This window comes from Bufo gargarizans, chromosome 5 (genome assembly GCF_014858855.1).
Source record: "Bufo gargarizans isolate SCDJY-AF-19 chromosome 5, ASM1485885v1, whole genome shotgun sequence".
In the NCBI taxonomy this organism is placed as follows: domain Eukaryota; kingdom Metazoa; phylum Chordata; class Amphibia; order Anura; family Bufonidae; genus Bufo; species Bufo gargarizans.
Genome location: NC_058084.1, coordinates 122,194,062 through 122,210,999, shown reverse-complemented (window position 1 = coordinate 122,210,999; position 16,938 = coordinate 122,194,062). Strand labels below are relative to the sequence as shown.

The 16,938-nt window shown below is 42.2% G+C and overlaps 1 protein-coding gene across 2 annotated transcripts in view; it reads left to right on the top strand.

Annotated features, from left to right (window-relative positions):
* Nucleotides 1–16,938, top strand: part of ASXL3 (ASXL transcriptional regulator 3) — a 158,010-nt gene that overhangs the window by 125,045 nt on the left and 16,027 nt on the right. For both annotated transcript variants that reach the window (XM_044293282.1, XM_044293281.1), the window contains one exon: nt 7,641–9,540. In XM_044293282.1, coding sequence (XP_044149217.1) covers nt 7,641–9,540 — 1,900 coding nt within the window. The remainder of the gene's footprint in view (nt 1–7,640; nt 9,541–16,938) is intronic.

Sequence of the window (16,938 nt, the reverse complement as noted above, 5' to 3'; positions counted from 1 at the left end):
CCATATCGGTTAACTGTAAATAAAAATTTGTCATAAACCAGAAATAATTATGGCTTAAACTAAATTCAATACACTCAATAAAAAATTTACCCTGTGCTCCAGAAATGCTAGAATCACTTTTCAGTTGATCCTGAACTGCCATTAACCCTTTTTCCTTAGGAATTATCGTGTATAAGGACGTCTACTGTGGCTAAGTACATGTTCTCAGTAAATAATCCAAAACTCTTTAGAACTTTCAACACATCACCCGTGTCCCGCAGGTATGAGGCTGTGGTAATTACATATTTTTGTAAGTATAATCTACATACTCCCGTCAGCCTACTTGTTACAGAATTTATTCCCAAGACTATGGGTCTCCCCGGTGGGGCAATGAGTATTTTATGAATCTTAGGGAGTTGGTATAATACCGGTATGACTGGATATTTATTCCTCAGATATTCGTATTCTCTTCCATCTAATATTCCTTTTTTATATCCTTTTTCTAAAAGAGCCTCCATTTCTCTCTTGAACTCTGTAGTCGTTTTTTTTTTTCAACACTTTATAGGTAGACTTGTCATCCAATAACCTCAGCATTTCTGCCTCGTATTTTTTCTATCTAATACCACAACCCCACCCCCTTGGTCAGCGGGTTTTATCACTATCTCAGCTTTCAATTCCAAAGCTAACAGGGCTTGTTTCTCCTCATACTTTAAATTATAATGTTATTCATTTAGTGTTGTTATTCTCTAATTCTTTCAATAACCCTCTTCTGAAAGCCTCTACACACGCAGTCTCCTTGATAAGTGGACAAAACCTAGATTTTTCCCGCAACTCAAAGTGAACTGCTGTCTCTCCCTTTGTTCCATTTGTTCAGAACGATGAACAAATTTGAGACCTTTTTAGATGTACACAAGTATATAGGGAAATTAAATATAGCGAAATATGCCATTTTAAGACCGAAAATAGAAAATAATGGAACAAAGGGAGAGACAGCAGTTCACTCTGGGTTGTGGGAAAAATCTAGGTTTTGTCCACTTATTAAGGAGAATGAGTGTGTAGAGGCTTTTAGAAGAAGGGTATTGAAAGAATTAGAGAATAATAACACTGAACCTACACATTATAATTTAAAGTATGGGGAGAAACAAGCCATGTTAGCTTTGGAATCGAAAGCTGAGATAGTGATAAAACCCGCTGACAAGTGGGTGGGGTTGTGGTATTAGATAGAAAAAAATACAAGGCAGAAATGCTAAGGTTATTGGATGACAAGTCTACCTATAAAGTGTTGAAAAAAGACCTGACTATGGAGTTCAAGAGAGAAATAGAGGCCCTTTTAGAAAAAGGATATAAAAAAAGGTACAGTGAGGAACAGAAGTATTTGAAAATCTTGCAATTTTGCAAGTTGTCCCACTTAGGGACATTTACCTATTTGGTACAGAAGCCTTTGTTTGCAATTACAGAGGTCAAACGTTTCCTGTAGTTCTTGACCAGGTTTGCACACACTGCAACAGGGATTTTGGCCCACTCCTCCACACGGATCTCCTCTAGATCTGTCAGGTTTCGGGGCTGTCGCTGAGCAACACAGAGTTTCCGCTCCCTCCAAAGATGTTCTATTGGATTTAGGTCTGGATACTGGGTAGGACACTCTAGAACCTTGATATGCTTCTTACGAACCACTCTTTGGTTATCCTGGCTGTGTGCTTCAGGTCGTTGCCATGTTGGATGACCCAGCCACCCCCCATCTTCAATGCTCTGACTGAGGGAAGGAGGTTGTTGCTCAAAATCTCGCAATAAATGGCCCCATTCATCCTCTCCTTAATACAGTGCAGTCGTCCTGTCCCCTTTGCAGAAAAGCACCCCCAAAGCATGATGTTACCACCCCATGCTTCACAGTAGGGATTGTGTTCTTGGGATGCAACGTATCCTTCTTTTTCCTCCAAACACGACGAGTGAAGTTTTAGACCAAAAAGTTCTGCTTTGGTCATCTGAGATCTGACCACATGACTTTCTCCCCTGCCTCCTCTGGATCATCCAGATGGTCATTGGCAAATTTCAGACTGGCCTGGACATGTGATGACTTGAGCAGAGCAACCTTCCGTGCAATGCATGATTTGAAACCATGACGGCGTAGTGTTCTACCGACAGTGACCTTTGAAACTGTGGTCCCAGCTCTCTTCATGTCATTGACCAGCTCCTCCCTTGTAGTTCTGGGCTGATTACTAACCTTTCTTATCATCAGTGATGCCCCACGAGGTTAGATCTTGCATGGAGCCCCAGTCCGAGGGAAACTGACAGTTATCTTTAGCCTCTTCCATTTTCTAACAATTGCTCCAACAGTTGATCTGTTTTCACCAAGCTGCTTGGCAATTGCCCCGTAGCCCTTTCCAGTCTTGTGGAGGTCCACAATATTGTCTCTGGTGTCTTTTGACAGCTTTTTGGTCTTGCCCATGGTAGTAGTTGGCGTCTGACTGACTGTGGGGTGGACAGGGGTCTTTAAAGAGCTCAGACAGGTTCTACTAAGTTAGATTAATGAGTGGAGTAGACTGGACTTTTTAAATGCACAGTAACGGGTCTTTGAGAGCCAGAATTCTTGCTGTTTTTCAGGTGTTCAAATACTTGTGCAAGACAAATAAATTCTTTAAAAATCATACAATGTGATTTCCTTATTTTTTTATTCTGTCTCTGAGTGGGAATGCACCTACAGTGTAAATTTCAGACCCCTCCATGATTTCTAAGTGGGAGAACTTGCAAAATCGCATGGTGTTCAAATACTTCTGTTCCTCACTGTATATTAAATGGAAAAGAATATGAATATCTGAGGAATAAATATCCAGTGATACCGGTATTATACCAACTCCCTAAGATTCATACAATCCTCATTGCCCCACCGGGGACACCCATAGTCTTGGGAATAAATTCTGTAACAAGTAGGCTGACGGGAGTATGTAGATTATTACTTACAAAAATATGTAATTACCACAGCCTCATACCTGCGGGACACGGGTGATGTGTTAAAAGTTCTGAAAAGTTTTGGATTATTCACTGAGAACATGTACTTAGCCACAGTAGACGTGACGTCCTTATTCACGATAATCCCTAAGGAAAAAGGGTTGACAGTTCAGGATCAACTGAAAAGTGATTCTAGCATTTCTGAAGCACAGGGTAAATTTTTAATTGAGTGTATTGATTTTTGTTTAAGCCATAATTATTTCTGGTTTATGAATAATTTTATTTACAGATAACCGATATGGCGATGGGGGCGAAATTCGCCCCCAGTTTCGCAAATTTGTTCATGGCTGCGAGGGAAAGTGAATATATTGACCCATATTGAACGTAAAACAAGATAAGGGTAAACTGTGTTTAAGGAAATGGTTTATTGATTGTCTGGTAATTTGGGAGGGAGAATTATTAGGGCTGGAGAACTTCTTGTGAAGTATTAACACTAATTGCTGGAACTTAAATTTTACCAGCACCATAAGCCCAGTGAGCATAAATTTTTGGAATCTTACTATATTTGTGGAGGAAAGTGTATTAAAGACAAAGACTTACTTTAAACCCAAGGACGTAAATGCATATATTGATACTACTAGTTGCCATTATGGTCCGTGGATTAAAAATATCCCAAAGGGACAGTTTAATAGAATCTACCAAAACTGTACAGAGATAGAAACCTATAGACACCAGAGTAATATGATACAGAAGCGCTTCTCGGAAAAAGGATATAGAAAGAAAAATCTAGAGAAATGTAGGGAAGAAATAGGGGTTGAAGAGGAAAGATCATAAATTCTCCTTTATTACCCAATTCAATTGCAACATGGGTTCAATCAAAAATGCTATAAAGAAAAATTGGTCTGTCTTAAAAAATGATCCTGTGCTGGGGGATGTGATCCCAGCCCACCCAGATTTTATATTTAGAAAGGCACCCAACTTGAAAGATCGGCTTGTACACAGCTGTCTGCCTTTAAACAAAGAAGGTGGCAAAAAACATGTGTTCACATGGTGCGGTTTTTGTATGCCATGCAGAAACTGTCAGAAATAAGATAGAATGCGCAATATAACTGAAGTGGTATCTAGAAGCAATGGGGGTACATTTAGGATTGAAGGTGAATTATCCTGCGAAATTATAGGAGTCGTTTACGCAATGACCATGTGGACTTCAGTATGTAGGACGAACAGTGAAAAAAGGAATGCAGGAACATATCAGAAATATAAAAAAGGGACTAGAAACACATAGGGCCAGATTTATCATTAGCTTGTCAAAATAATGGAGTGAAAAAGTCACATTTTTGCACAATCGCTAAAACTGCGCAATAATTTGCGACTTTTGTTGGCTCTGCGCTATGCTCGTCAGTTTTCTGAAAGTGGGCATGTTTTCTTATGTAAATTAATCTCTAGACAGATTTACTATTGCGACAATTTTAAAAAGTTGCAAAAAATTGCGCATTTTCACTCCAGTGAGGACTATGCTTATCTTAAGCGACTTTTAAATAGAACATGCTACTTTTTTGGAAAGACGTGTGACTTTTGTAAAGCCGCTTACCGAAGTATAAACTGCTACCGTCAAACCACATTTATCACAGTATTAAAGGACCATTAATAAATCTGACTTGGCCAGAAGTGACTTTGGACATATGTAAAAGAGGAGTGAGCTATAAGTGTAATGATAAATCTGGCCCAATGTGTTTCGGCACACTTCAAAAAAGCACATAAAAACCCATCAGGGTCAAAGTTTGTTGAAGTCAAGCGAGTGACTAATAAATGGCAGGGGGAGGATCCAATCGCTAAGATCAATCGCCGTGAGATAGAGTGGATCTACAATCTGGGTACCCTGCAACCTTTAGGGTTAAATGTGGAATTAGACTTGAAACCCTGTTTGGTATAAAAATAAACATCTTGTTCTTTACCGAGCAGGAGCTAGTTTGTATATCCGTGTGTCTTCTGTGTGTAAAATTATAAAGTTCTATGACGAGAAGTACAGAATGGGAATTATATATAAAAAAACCAAATCTTATAGTAGGTATAGAGTGGATGGTGTGAATAGGTATCTACGGGAGGGGCAGCTGGGATTTTATGAATGCATCATGGTAGTGGTTTCTAATTGGCCATACGTGGACATGTGATTATTAAATGGAAAGAGATGTCATTGTTAAGGTCCCTTTCACACGAGCGAGTTTTCCGCGCAGGGTGCAATGCGTGACGTGAACGCATAGCACCCACACTGGATCCTGACCCATTCATTTCAATGGGTCTGTGTACACGAGCGTTGTTTTTCACGCATCAGTTCTGCGTTGTGTGAAAATCGCAGCATGTTCTATATTCTGCGTTTTTCACGCAGCCCTGGCAGAAGTGAATGAGGCTGTGTGAAAAACGCATTGCATCCGCAAGCAAGTGCGGGTGCAATGCATTTTTCACTGATGGCTGCTAAGAGATGATGTTTGTAAACATTCATTTTTTTATCACGCGCGTGAAAAATGCATCAAAACGCATTGCATCCCACGCGGAAAAAACTGAACAACTAACCGCAGACAAAACTGACTGAACTTGCTTGCAAAATAGTGCGAGTTTCACTGAACGCATCCGGACCTAATCCGCAACGCCCGTGTGAAACCAGCCTAAGAGGGGATGAGATTTTGTTTGGCAATATTCTTTTAGATGCATTTTTTTGTATGCTTTTTATCATCTGAATCATGTATTTTTAGGTTTTAAATATTTGTTTTAACGCATAAGCAAATTAAGAGAATGTTAGGTAGGTGGAAGGAGGAGCCGAACCTGTATATAAAAAACATGCCCTTGATGGGCGGGATATGCACCCCATGAAGAAGGGAAGGTGAAACACGGGTCGGGTGATAGACGGGAAACCGGTCAAATAGTTTGATATGCCTGTATTCCTCTCAAGTTTGTGAGTATAATAAAAGCTGGTTTGAGATTAACACTCATTGCGGTGCTTCACTAGCTTTGCCTATCTGGTCTTGACCAATATAGGAGAGGCGAATAGATGTGTGGCAAGAAAACGGTAATTGGCGTATTGATGAATGTCGGCACACGCTGAAGTGGTCTGAGTGGAGCTGTTGGAGAGCAGCGCGGTTTCAATATTGTGTTTCAATGTAAGAGTTGAGCTAGGTTTGGGAACAGGACCCACCACACCCGTAACCTGCAGCGCTCAAAGTAGGATTGACAATTCAGAATTGACTTTTTGCTTTTATTCAGGTCACATGACTGGTTCGTAAAGTGAGCAAACAGAGCAGAATAGGTAAAAGATCCATATTGGATATGCAGTGTATGTTAGCATGCCCAGGGCATGTTTAATGGAACATAAAAGTTTAATCCCGGAAAACCCCTTTAATGTCAATTAATAGAAACACGGAGGAGATTTATGAAACAGTCTAAAAGAAACATTGTTTGTTTTGAAATATGAAAGCTGTGCTGTGATGTGTGTTCTTTTAGGCAGTTTCATTGTTTACATTTGAAGAGCAAAAGCTTTTTACGGATCATGCACAACCTCAGGTGCACAGCACTTTGTATAACTTTATTTACAGTTGCAACAAAAAGTAAGTGAACCATTTGGAATTACCTGGATTTCCGGATTAATTACTAATGAAATGTGGTCTGATTGTTTTCTAGTAACAGCTGTATTGTACATATCTTCTATTGAACGCAATGACTACATATGCAGAGTTCTGCGAGAAAGACTAAGTTACAATTCTTTAGTTGATTTACTTGTGCATTAGGTCATTGTCTTGTTGTATCGCCCAACGTCTCTTTGGCTTGAGGTAACTGAAAGCGTGCAGGCCAAGAGGAAGCAAAGCAGCCCATGATGCTCCTTCCACTATGCTTTACAGTTGCGATGAGGTTTTGGTGTTGATGTTTCTTTTTTTTTTTTCTTTTTTATATAGACGTAGCTTTAAGAATTTATGGTAAAATGTTTCACGTTTGTCTCATCTATAAATAGAACGTTTTTCCAGGTGCAGTGTGGAGACCCAGATGGTTTTGGGCAAACGTGATTTGGACCACATTTTTTTTTAATAGCAGCAGCTGAGCGCCGTTCTTGTTCAGTGTTTTTTGTCAGTGGACACTGCATTTTGTAGTTTGTAGAATCTTTTGTAGATCTTTTTCTGTACTTTTTTTTTTTTCCTCAAGTTTGTCATGATTGCCCATAGCAACTATCCAGAACTGTCAATTTGTAGATAATTTGTCTAATCATTGTTTTATCCGCACCCAGGTTTTTATTCATGCTTTTCTAGTTTTTCTCCACCCTTGTACATCTCTATAACAGATCTTCGGAGGTCTTCTAACTAGTATTTTTTTTAGAAGAACCAGATTTGTCGGTAACCAGACTTTGTATGCCTTTGAATAAGTCAGATTTACATACTTTTTCTCCCTGCAATGTGGATGATTTTGCTCACTATAAACATGAACGATACAACTGTTTCTGTTATTAATTTTGTTAGATTGTCTATAATTGTGACTTTGATAAAAATTTGACCACATTGTATTAGTAACCAATTCACAAATCTAAGTAATTTCAATAGGTTTTTTTCTATTGCAAAATCTACATTTTTATTTTTTTAAGTTCTTCTATAACTGCTTTTTAATTGCCTTTCATATTAAAACGATTTACAAAGAACATCAGTCTGTATTAGATGTTTGCTGTTTTTTCTTCACAGATCTGGAATTTCTAAGGAAGAATCTTTACAACTGACTTCTGGGCAAAACAGCAGTGAAGATGAAAGCAGCTCTCTAGAAACCTCTCTCAACTTACCAGGTCCATCCATCCAGTGTGAAAACAGTACTCCAAATAGTAATGAAACACCAGTTATGTTAGAAACTGAAGTTATTGAGGAAACGGTGTGTAACATGGAGCATGTTCCATCCAAAGACATCATTGGAGAAACCGCACTGGAAGAGATACTGATATCTGAAGAATCAATAATTCATGAGGAAATTGCTGAAGAAGTTGAAACATCCATTTGTGAATGCCAAGAAGATGATGATAAAGCTGCAATTGAGATATCTGAAGAAGAAGCGACCAGTGAAAATGCACAGGACAAGGAACAAGAGTTGCCTCCAGAAAATGTGGACTCTTGTGATGTCATGGAGGATGAGTTATTACCTGTCATGGATGCAAATACAGACGGAGTAAAATCTGATGACCATCAAGATGACATGTTGGAAGTTTCAAGTGATATACATGAATGCAGGTCTCCATCACCCGTGGCCTCTCAGACTTCACCTATTAAAGATGCTGAACCAGAAAACACTTCAGTTGAAAATACAAATGAATCAGAGTGTGTTGCTCCCAAAGCTGCCGCTGACCTGTTATCAACGGAGGAGGTGGCTCATGTACAAATGGAACACATCAGTGAACCAGATGTTCAGTTCTCTGAAACGCCATGCATTTCTGAGACATCATTTTCTTCTCAAAGTCCAGAGGAAGCATGTGCTAGTCTGACTTCACCAGGAGGTGACATGCAGTCTGCTTCTGAGGAACCTTACACACCTGCATCTGTTGAAGCAGCTTCTCTGTCTGAAGTTTCAAGCTTTGAAACTGGTGAAGCTGAAAGTCAACAAAAACCTTTAACTGAAAGCCCACCAACCTCTGTTGTTTCAGATGTTTCACCTCTTTCCAACTCACCTGTCATATCCGAAGCATCTCCTTCCTCTAACCATCCAATGACACCTGAAGCTTCTCCGGCATCAAATTTGCCATTGACTTCGGAAGCATCTCCAATGTCGGATGTACCTTTAATATCAGAAACATCGTCGGTGTCCTCCTTAGCATTGACCTCTGAAACTGGACATGCACCAAATGCACCTGTTACTTCTGATGCATCTTCTGGGTATAGTCCTGCTTCAAATGAACTGCTACAGCAAGAAAGCTCCCCGACCACATCTGATGCATCACAGTCACCTTCAAAGGATGAGACTGATGGTTACTCAGAGGCCTCCCAAGCAGATACTGTTGGCACTGAGCATGAAAGCTCAGAAGCAATTAAATATAATTCTGCAACTCCAAACTCTGATACTTCACTGTCTGAAGACAACCTGAAGCACTGTAATTCTGAAAGAGACCATGAGAAACCAAATGTAGCATCACCACCCCATTTATCCCCACCAGACACCATAACAATTAAAAACCATTCAAGCCATTATCGTATTGTTGAAAAAAAGTATTTATCTCCTTCAAGAGAAGGATTTGAGGGAACATACTCCAGGAGTAATGAGTCTGTTCACTCAAAGTCTCATGACAAACTATATGCAGTCTCATTAGAAGTATCTGGATATTATGAATCGACCAGAAGTAAACCTCACAAGCAACAGGCAAACTCCCAAAGTCGGCCAGACAGTTCACATTATAAGTCATATGACCATAATAAACAAACAGAGGCAGTTTGTCGAGAGTCTGAAATTTCTAAGCGAAAAACTGCAGAGCAGCACAGTTTTGGTAATTACAAAGAAAAGAGACCCAGAATAGATGATGATCACTATAGTAGAACATCTTCTGTTTCAAGTCAATCTGAAAGGGAACAGCCACCTAGAGAAGAACCTCGTGTTCCACCTCTCAAGGTAAGATGGCCGACTGAGTGCTTATTGTTGTTTCCAGCTATTGTGAAAATGATTGAAAAACTGTAAGAAAGTCTTTTATATAAAAGTATTAATCTCACACTATAACTTGATAACACATATGTTATTTTATTTATTAATGCAAAACCAGTTTTTAGACTTGTCTTTTAAAGCAAGTGTTCTTTATCTAGAAGTTTGTGTTCACTTGCTGGTTAACGCCTTCACATAAATGGATGTACCATCCTAATTTCAGTCTTCTAGCCAAAATAGAATGCAATTTTATGTCCTAATGATCTAGTAATCACTGGGGAAGCCCAGTTGTGACTGACAACCAGACTCCTACTAGAAAGGCAGGAATCAAAGAAGTCTCCTATACCAGCATGCACCACCTTACTTGCCACAATCAATACTGATTCTGGCATCTAGTATAAAAGAAGGGAGGGGACTCTTTGTTTTCCTGCTTTGTACTGTGATAGCCTGGCCTGACAGCTTTGACATGGCAGTCTGGGGCCAGCATAAGGCCCCCAGGGCAGTCCTGTGGTAGTGACCTGTTAGGACATACTGTATATTGGGCATCAGCAACCTCCAGCACTCCAGCTGTTCTCAAACTACAACCCCCAGAGTCCTCCTTTCACTTCTTTGGAAGTTACAGGAACATCCATTTGTGTGCATGCTGGGAATTGTAGTTTCGCAGCAGCTAGAGCTGATCCCTGCTGTAGAAAGTTTTCCTTAGTAGAAGATGGCTATGTATTTTAAATCAGCGATTATCTTATGCAAGATGAATTGTATTTTCCGATAACACTATTTTGGAATACATGTAATTTGTTTAGCGGTTATTAAATGTTTTGGAAGGAACGCACAAAAAAATGCAATTCCACCATTATTTTTAGTTAGTTTTTTTTTTTTTGCTGTTTACATTTCAGTAAAAATGACACGTTAATACTAATATTATATAATATACTAATATAATGTCTTTACTATTGTAATGATAATGTAATTTAAAGGGAACCTGTCACCCAAAAATCGCCTATTAAGCTGTTTACAGTACCTTATAGTGCTGTATAGTCATTTCCTGATGCACTTTTTGTTAGTTTTGCAGCATGTATGCTCAGTCAGAAATCGATGTTATATTCAGCTGCTGCCCCGTGCTTCAAGTCAGGCTTGAAGTCACGGGGGCAGCGGCCTCGGCGTCTTACATGGCCCTCTCCCCGCCCCCTGCCTCTGTGACTGACAGCCGAAATCCGATTCCGGGACCTCGCTCAACGGCCGCATGCGCAGTAAAGGGCGGCAGGAGCGCGGTCCCGGCTGCCGCGCGTACTACGCGCCGTCTTACTTTCGCCGCACTGCGCATGCGCCCGACATCCTGTATCAAACGCGCCCGCGCCCGGCATCTGGGCGCGGGCGCGTTTGATACAGGATGTCGGGCGCATGCGCAGTGCGGCGAAAGTAAGACGGCGCGTAGTACGCGCGGCAGCCGGGACCGCGCTCCTGCCGCCCTTTACTGCGCATGCGGCCGTTGAGCGCGGTCCCTGGAATCGGATTTCGGCTGTCAGTCACAGAGGCAGGGGGCGGGGAGAGGGCCATGTAAGACGCCGAGGCCGCTGCCCCCGTGACTTCAAGCCTGACTTGAAGCACGGGGCAGCAGCTGAATATAACATCGATTTCTGACTGAGCATACATGCGGCAAAACTAACAAAAAGTGCATCAGGAAACGACTATACAGCACTATAAGGTACTGTAAACAGCTTAATAGGCGATTTTTGGGTGACAGGTTCCCTTTAAAGAGTTTGTCCTATTGTTAGGATAGGTCATAAATATCTGAGGTTAATATAAAGGGCAGAACAACCCCTTTAATTTACATTATCCTTACAATTGTATTGATACCAAATATGTATATATATATTTTTTTTTTGAATAATAAAAACTTTTCATGGAATGAAAAAGGTAGTTTTTGTATCTCTGCATTCCAAGATCCATAGATATATTATCTAATTTTTCTGATTTTTTATTTGGATTGGGAAATTAGAAAAATTGGCCCTTAGAGTACTAGAAGGTGGGATTGTTTGATCTTTTGTATACTACTTTGGAATACATCATAGTCTGACGGCAATATACTAGCATGCAGCTGCCATCATACTGCATTGGTACGCGATGATGGCCAGACAAAGGGAGGCTCCTCCTCTGTTGAACATCTTAGATGCTGTGGTCACAATTGACCACACCATGTACAGGGTTAAACTACTCAAATCCTGACAGCTGTGGCAGAAGGTTGGCTGTATACCGTATGTCATCCAAGCCCCTGCTGCGATCTCGTAAAGACATTAGCTAGTACCCATGAGATGCTAATAAAGGATATATCCTGTACAGATATATCAGTCATGGGTTGTTAGAGAGTTAAATATCATCTACCATCAGAAGCTTATTGTGTAACACTAAAGGCCCTATTAGACTGAAAGGGAACCTGTCATCAACTTATTGCTGAGCTCACTGAGGGCAGCATAAAATACTGACAGAAATGCGGATCTCAGCGGTGTATCACACATGAGCTAAAGGTAAGCGGTTGCTGAGAACCAGCCTCATAATCATTGCAGCCCAGGCCTTGAAAAGAGTCAGATCTACCTGAGAAGAGTCATGGATATTCATAATCTCCTGCTCTATCACTCATCTGCTGATGACTGGCAGTTCTCTCCTAGAGAGAAAGGGAGAAAACTAGGTCGAAGAGGTGGGCAGGAGAGCAGGAATTCATGAATAACCAGGACTCTTCTCAGGTGGTCGTGACTCTTTTCCAGGCCCAGTCTGCAAGGATTGTGATGTTGGTTCTCGGCAACCACTTACTTTTAACTTATAAATGACAGATTTCTGAAATCAACTCACCTGTCTCTTCTTTATTCTGCCGTCAGTATGGGCAGCATAAAGTTGATGACAGGTTCCCTTGAATGGTTTTCAGGCCAAGTATTCATAGGAACACTTGATAATTGGCCCATATAATCGTACCATCGATAAACTCGTCTGTGAGCTGATTTGCATCTTTCATCGTAATGAAAGAGGAAGAATTATTGGTAGCACGTCTCTCGGAGTAATAGACCTGTTCTTCCCCCATTGCATTGGTTTGTGTAATAGACTGATGCAAACTAGCGCTGATCGACATGTTTCCTAGTCAATCAGCACTCATCAGCAGTTTAGTAGGGTGAACCATTATATCTGAACACAGAATATAGTTTAAAGATATGTATTTTCTACATATTGCCATTATATTTGACATTTAAAAAGATCCATGGATTTTCTTTTTTTGTTCTTTTGCGTTTTTTCTTGCCTTTCTGAAGCGCATCATTTGTTATTGTTAAAAGCTGGATAAGTACCAGTTGCTCAGGGAGAATATGTGTCTCCTAACAGTTTCACCAGGACATCAGCATCATAAATCCTATAAAAATGAATGCAATGTTGAATTGCATTTGTCCTCTTGATTATTGAATAGCAATTAACTGAATCTCGCTGGCTAATTATGCCATGCATTAAGGAAAAATCACATTTGTGTTTCACAATAATTTCTTTCAGCATTTCAGAATGTTTGTGTATTGAATAGAAATGACAAGGTCAAACAAAGCTTCTGAGTTCGGAGAGAGACGAACAGTGGTTCATAAATGGTGAATGCATTATGCCATAAGATCACCTTTGATGTCCTTGGATGTATTTTTGAATGACATGCTACGTTTAGTAATTTGTTTAAAATCTAGAGTAACCATGCTGAAGTAGAGCAAACCCAACCTCACCTCGTATCCCTGCATAAATGACTGTGGCTCATGAAGTTAAAAAAAGGGAAGCGGGGTGGATAGAGATTGGATTATTTATGTTTTTGGATGGTTACTCAGACTTGAGTATTTTGGTACTTTTAAGGTTTAAATCACTTTTGATTAAAGTTTAAAGGTGTTGTCTCGGGAGGCAGGGGAATGGTGTAATTATTATTTTTTTTAAAGGGATACTCACACTGATTCCCCGTTTACCGGGCCCGCAGTGGTATCTACTTCCTGATCTTAGTATGACATGCAGGTCTGGCTGAGGTGTGGGCAGTCAGGTGGCCAGTGGTTCGTAGAGCAGGCATAGCCCGCCATGTCCTTTGTTGAGGATCAGGTCAGGAAGTGGAAACCTTTGGGGACCCAGGAGTGGCATCGGACAACCCTCTATAATCCGTTGACGACGTGTGGTATACGTACAGTGGATGTTGTCTCTTTAACCACCTCCCGACCGCCGTACGCGTATATGCGTCCGGGAGGTGGTTGCTTTATTCCTCCTGGACGCATATACGCGTCTTCTCGCGAGACGCGAGATTTCCTGTGAACGCGCGCGCACAGGTGCGCGCGCTCACAGGAACAGAAGGTAAGCAAGTGGATCTCCAGCCTGCCAGCGGCGATCGCTCGCTGGCAGGCTGGAGATCCGAATTTTTTAACCCCTAACAGGTATATTAGACGCTGTTTTCATAACAGCGTCTAATATACCTCCTACCTGGTCCTCTGGTGGTCCCTTTTGTTAGGATCGACCACCAGAGGACTCAGGTAGGTCAGTACAGTCCCACCAAACACCACACTACACTACACTACACCCCCCCCCCGTCACTTATTAACCCCTTATAAACCCCTGATCACCCCATATAAACTCCCTGATCACCCCCCTGTCATTGATCACCGCCCTGTCATTGATCACCCCCCTGTCAGGCTCCGTTCAGACGTCCGCATGATTTTTACGGATCCGATCCATGTATCCATGGATCCGTAAAAATCATGCGGACGTCTGAATGGAGCCTTACAGGGGGGTGATCAATGACAGGCGGGTGATCACCCATATACACTCCCTGATCACCCCCTGTCATTGATCACCGCCCTGTCAGGCTCCATTCAGACGTCCGCATGATTTTTACGGATCCGATCCATGTATCCATGGATCCGTAAAAATCATGCGGACGTCTGAATGGAGCCTTACAGGGGGGTGATCAATGACAGGCGGGTGATCACCCATATACACTCCCTGATCACCCCCTGTCATTGATCACCCCCTGTCATTGATCACCCCCCTGTAAGGCTCCATTCAGACGTCCGCATGATTTTTACGGATCCGATCCATGTATCCATGGATCCGTAAAAATCATGCGGACGTCTGAATGGAGCCTTACAGGGGGGTGATCAATGACAGGCGGGTGATCACCCATATACACTCCCTGATCACCCCCTGTCATTGATCACCCCCCTGTCATTGATCACCCCCCTGTAAGGCTCCATTCAGACGTCCGCATGATTTTTACGGATCCGATCCATGTATCCATGGATCCGTAAAAATCATGCGGACGTCTGAATGGAGCCTTACAGGGGGGGTGATCAGTGACAGGGGGGTGATCACCCTGATCACCCCCTGTCATTGATAACCCCCCTGTAAGGCTCCATTCAGACGTCCGCATGCGTTCTGTGGATCCGATCCATGTATCCATGGATCCGTAAAAAATCATGCGGATGTCTGAATGGAGCCTTACAGGGGGGGTGATCAGTGACAGGGGGGTGATCACCCTGATTACCCTGATCACCCCCTGTCATTGATAACCCCCCTGTAAGGCTCCATTCAGACGTCCGCATGCGTTCTGTGGATCCGATCCATGTATCCATGGATCCGTAAAAAATCATGCGGATGTCTGAATGGAGCCTTACAGGGGGGGTGATCAGTGACAGGGGGGTGATCACCCTGATTACCCTGATCACCCCCTGTCATTGATAACCCCCCTGTAAGGCTCCATTCAGACGTCCGCATGCGTTTTGTGGATCCGATCCATGTATCCATGGATCCGTAAAAAATCATGCGGATGTCTGAATGGAGCCTTACAGGGGGGGTGATCAGTGACCTGGAGCCTTACAGGGGGGGTAATCACCCTGATTACCCTGATCACCCCCTGTCATTGATAACCCCCCTGTAAGGCTCCATTCAGACGTCCGCATGCGTTCTGTGGATCCGATCCATGTATCCATGGATCCGTAAAAAATCATGCGGATGTCTGAATGGAGCCTTACAGGGGGGGTGATCAGTGACAGGGGGGTGATCACCCTGATTACCCTGATCACCCCCTGTCATTGATAACCCCCCTGTAAGGCTCCATTCAGACGTCCGCATGCGTTTTGTGGATCCGATCCATGTATCCATGGATCCGTAAAAAATCATGCGGATGTCTGAATGGAGCCTTACAGGGGGGGTGATCAGTGACGGGGGTGATCACCCTGATTACCCTGATCACCCCCTGTCATTGATAACCCCCCTGTAAGGCTCCATTCAGACGTCCGCATGCGTTCTGTGGATCCGATCCATGTATCCATGGATCCGTAAAAATCATGCGGACGTCTGAATGGAGCCTTACAGGGGGGGTGATCAATGACAGGGGGGTGATCAGGGAGTCTATATGGGTGATCACCCCCCTGTCATTGATCACCCCCCTGTCATTGATCACTCCCCCCCTGGTAAGGCTCCATTCAGCCATTTTTTTTGGCACAAGTTAGCGGACATTTTTTGTTTGTTTTTGTTTTTTCTTACAAAGTCTCATATTCCACTAACTTGTGTCAAAAATAAAATCTCACATGGACGCACCATACCCCTCACGGAATCCAAATGCGTAAACATTTTTAGACATTTATATTCCAGACTTCTCACGCTTTAGGGCCCCTAAAAAGCCAGGGCAGTATAAATACCCCACATGTGACCCCATTTCGGAAAGAAGACACCCCAAGGTATTCCGTGAGGGGCATATTGAGTCCATGAAAGATTGAAATTTTTGTCCTAAGTTAGCGGAAAGTGAGACTTTGTGAGAAAAAAAACAAAAAAAATCAATATCCGCTAACTTATGCAAAAAAAAAAAAAAATTATAGGAACTCGCCATGCCCCTCATTGAATACCTCGGGGTGTCTTCTTTCCAAAGTGGGGTCACATGTGGGGTATTTATACTGCCCTGGCTTTTTAGGGGCCCGAAAGTGTGAGAAGAAGTCTGGGATCCAAATGTCTAAAAATGCCCTCCTAAAAGGAATTTGGGCCCCTTTGCGCATCTAGGCTGCAAAAAAGTGTCACACATGTGGTATCGCCATACTCAGGAGAAGTTGGGGAATGTGTTTTGGGGTGTCATTTTACATATACCCATGCTGGGTGAGAAAAATATCTTGGTCAAATGCCAACTTTGTATAAAAAAATGGGAAAAGTTGTCTTTTGCCAAGATATTTCTCTCACCCAGCATGGGTATATGTAAAATGACCCCCCAAAACACATTGCCCAACTTCTCCTGAGTACGGCGATACCAGATGTGTGACACTTTTTTGCAGCCAAGGTGGGCAAAGGGGCACCTTTCGGATTTCGCAGGCCATTTTTTACACATTTTGATTTCAA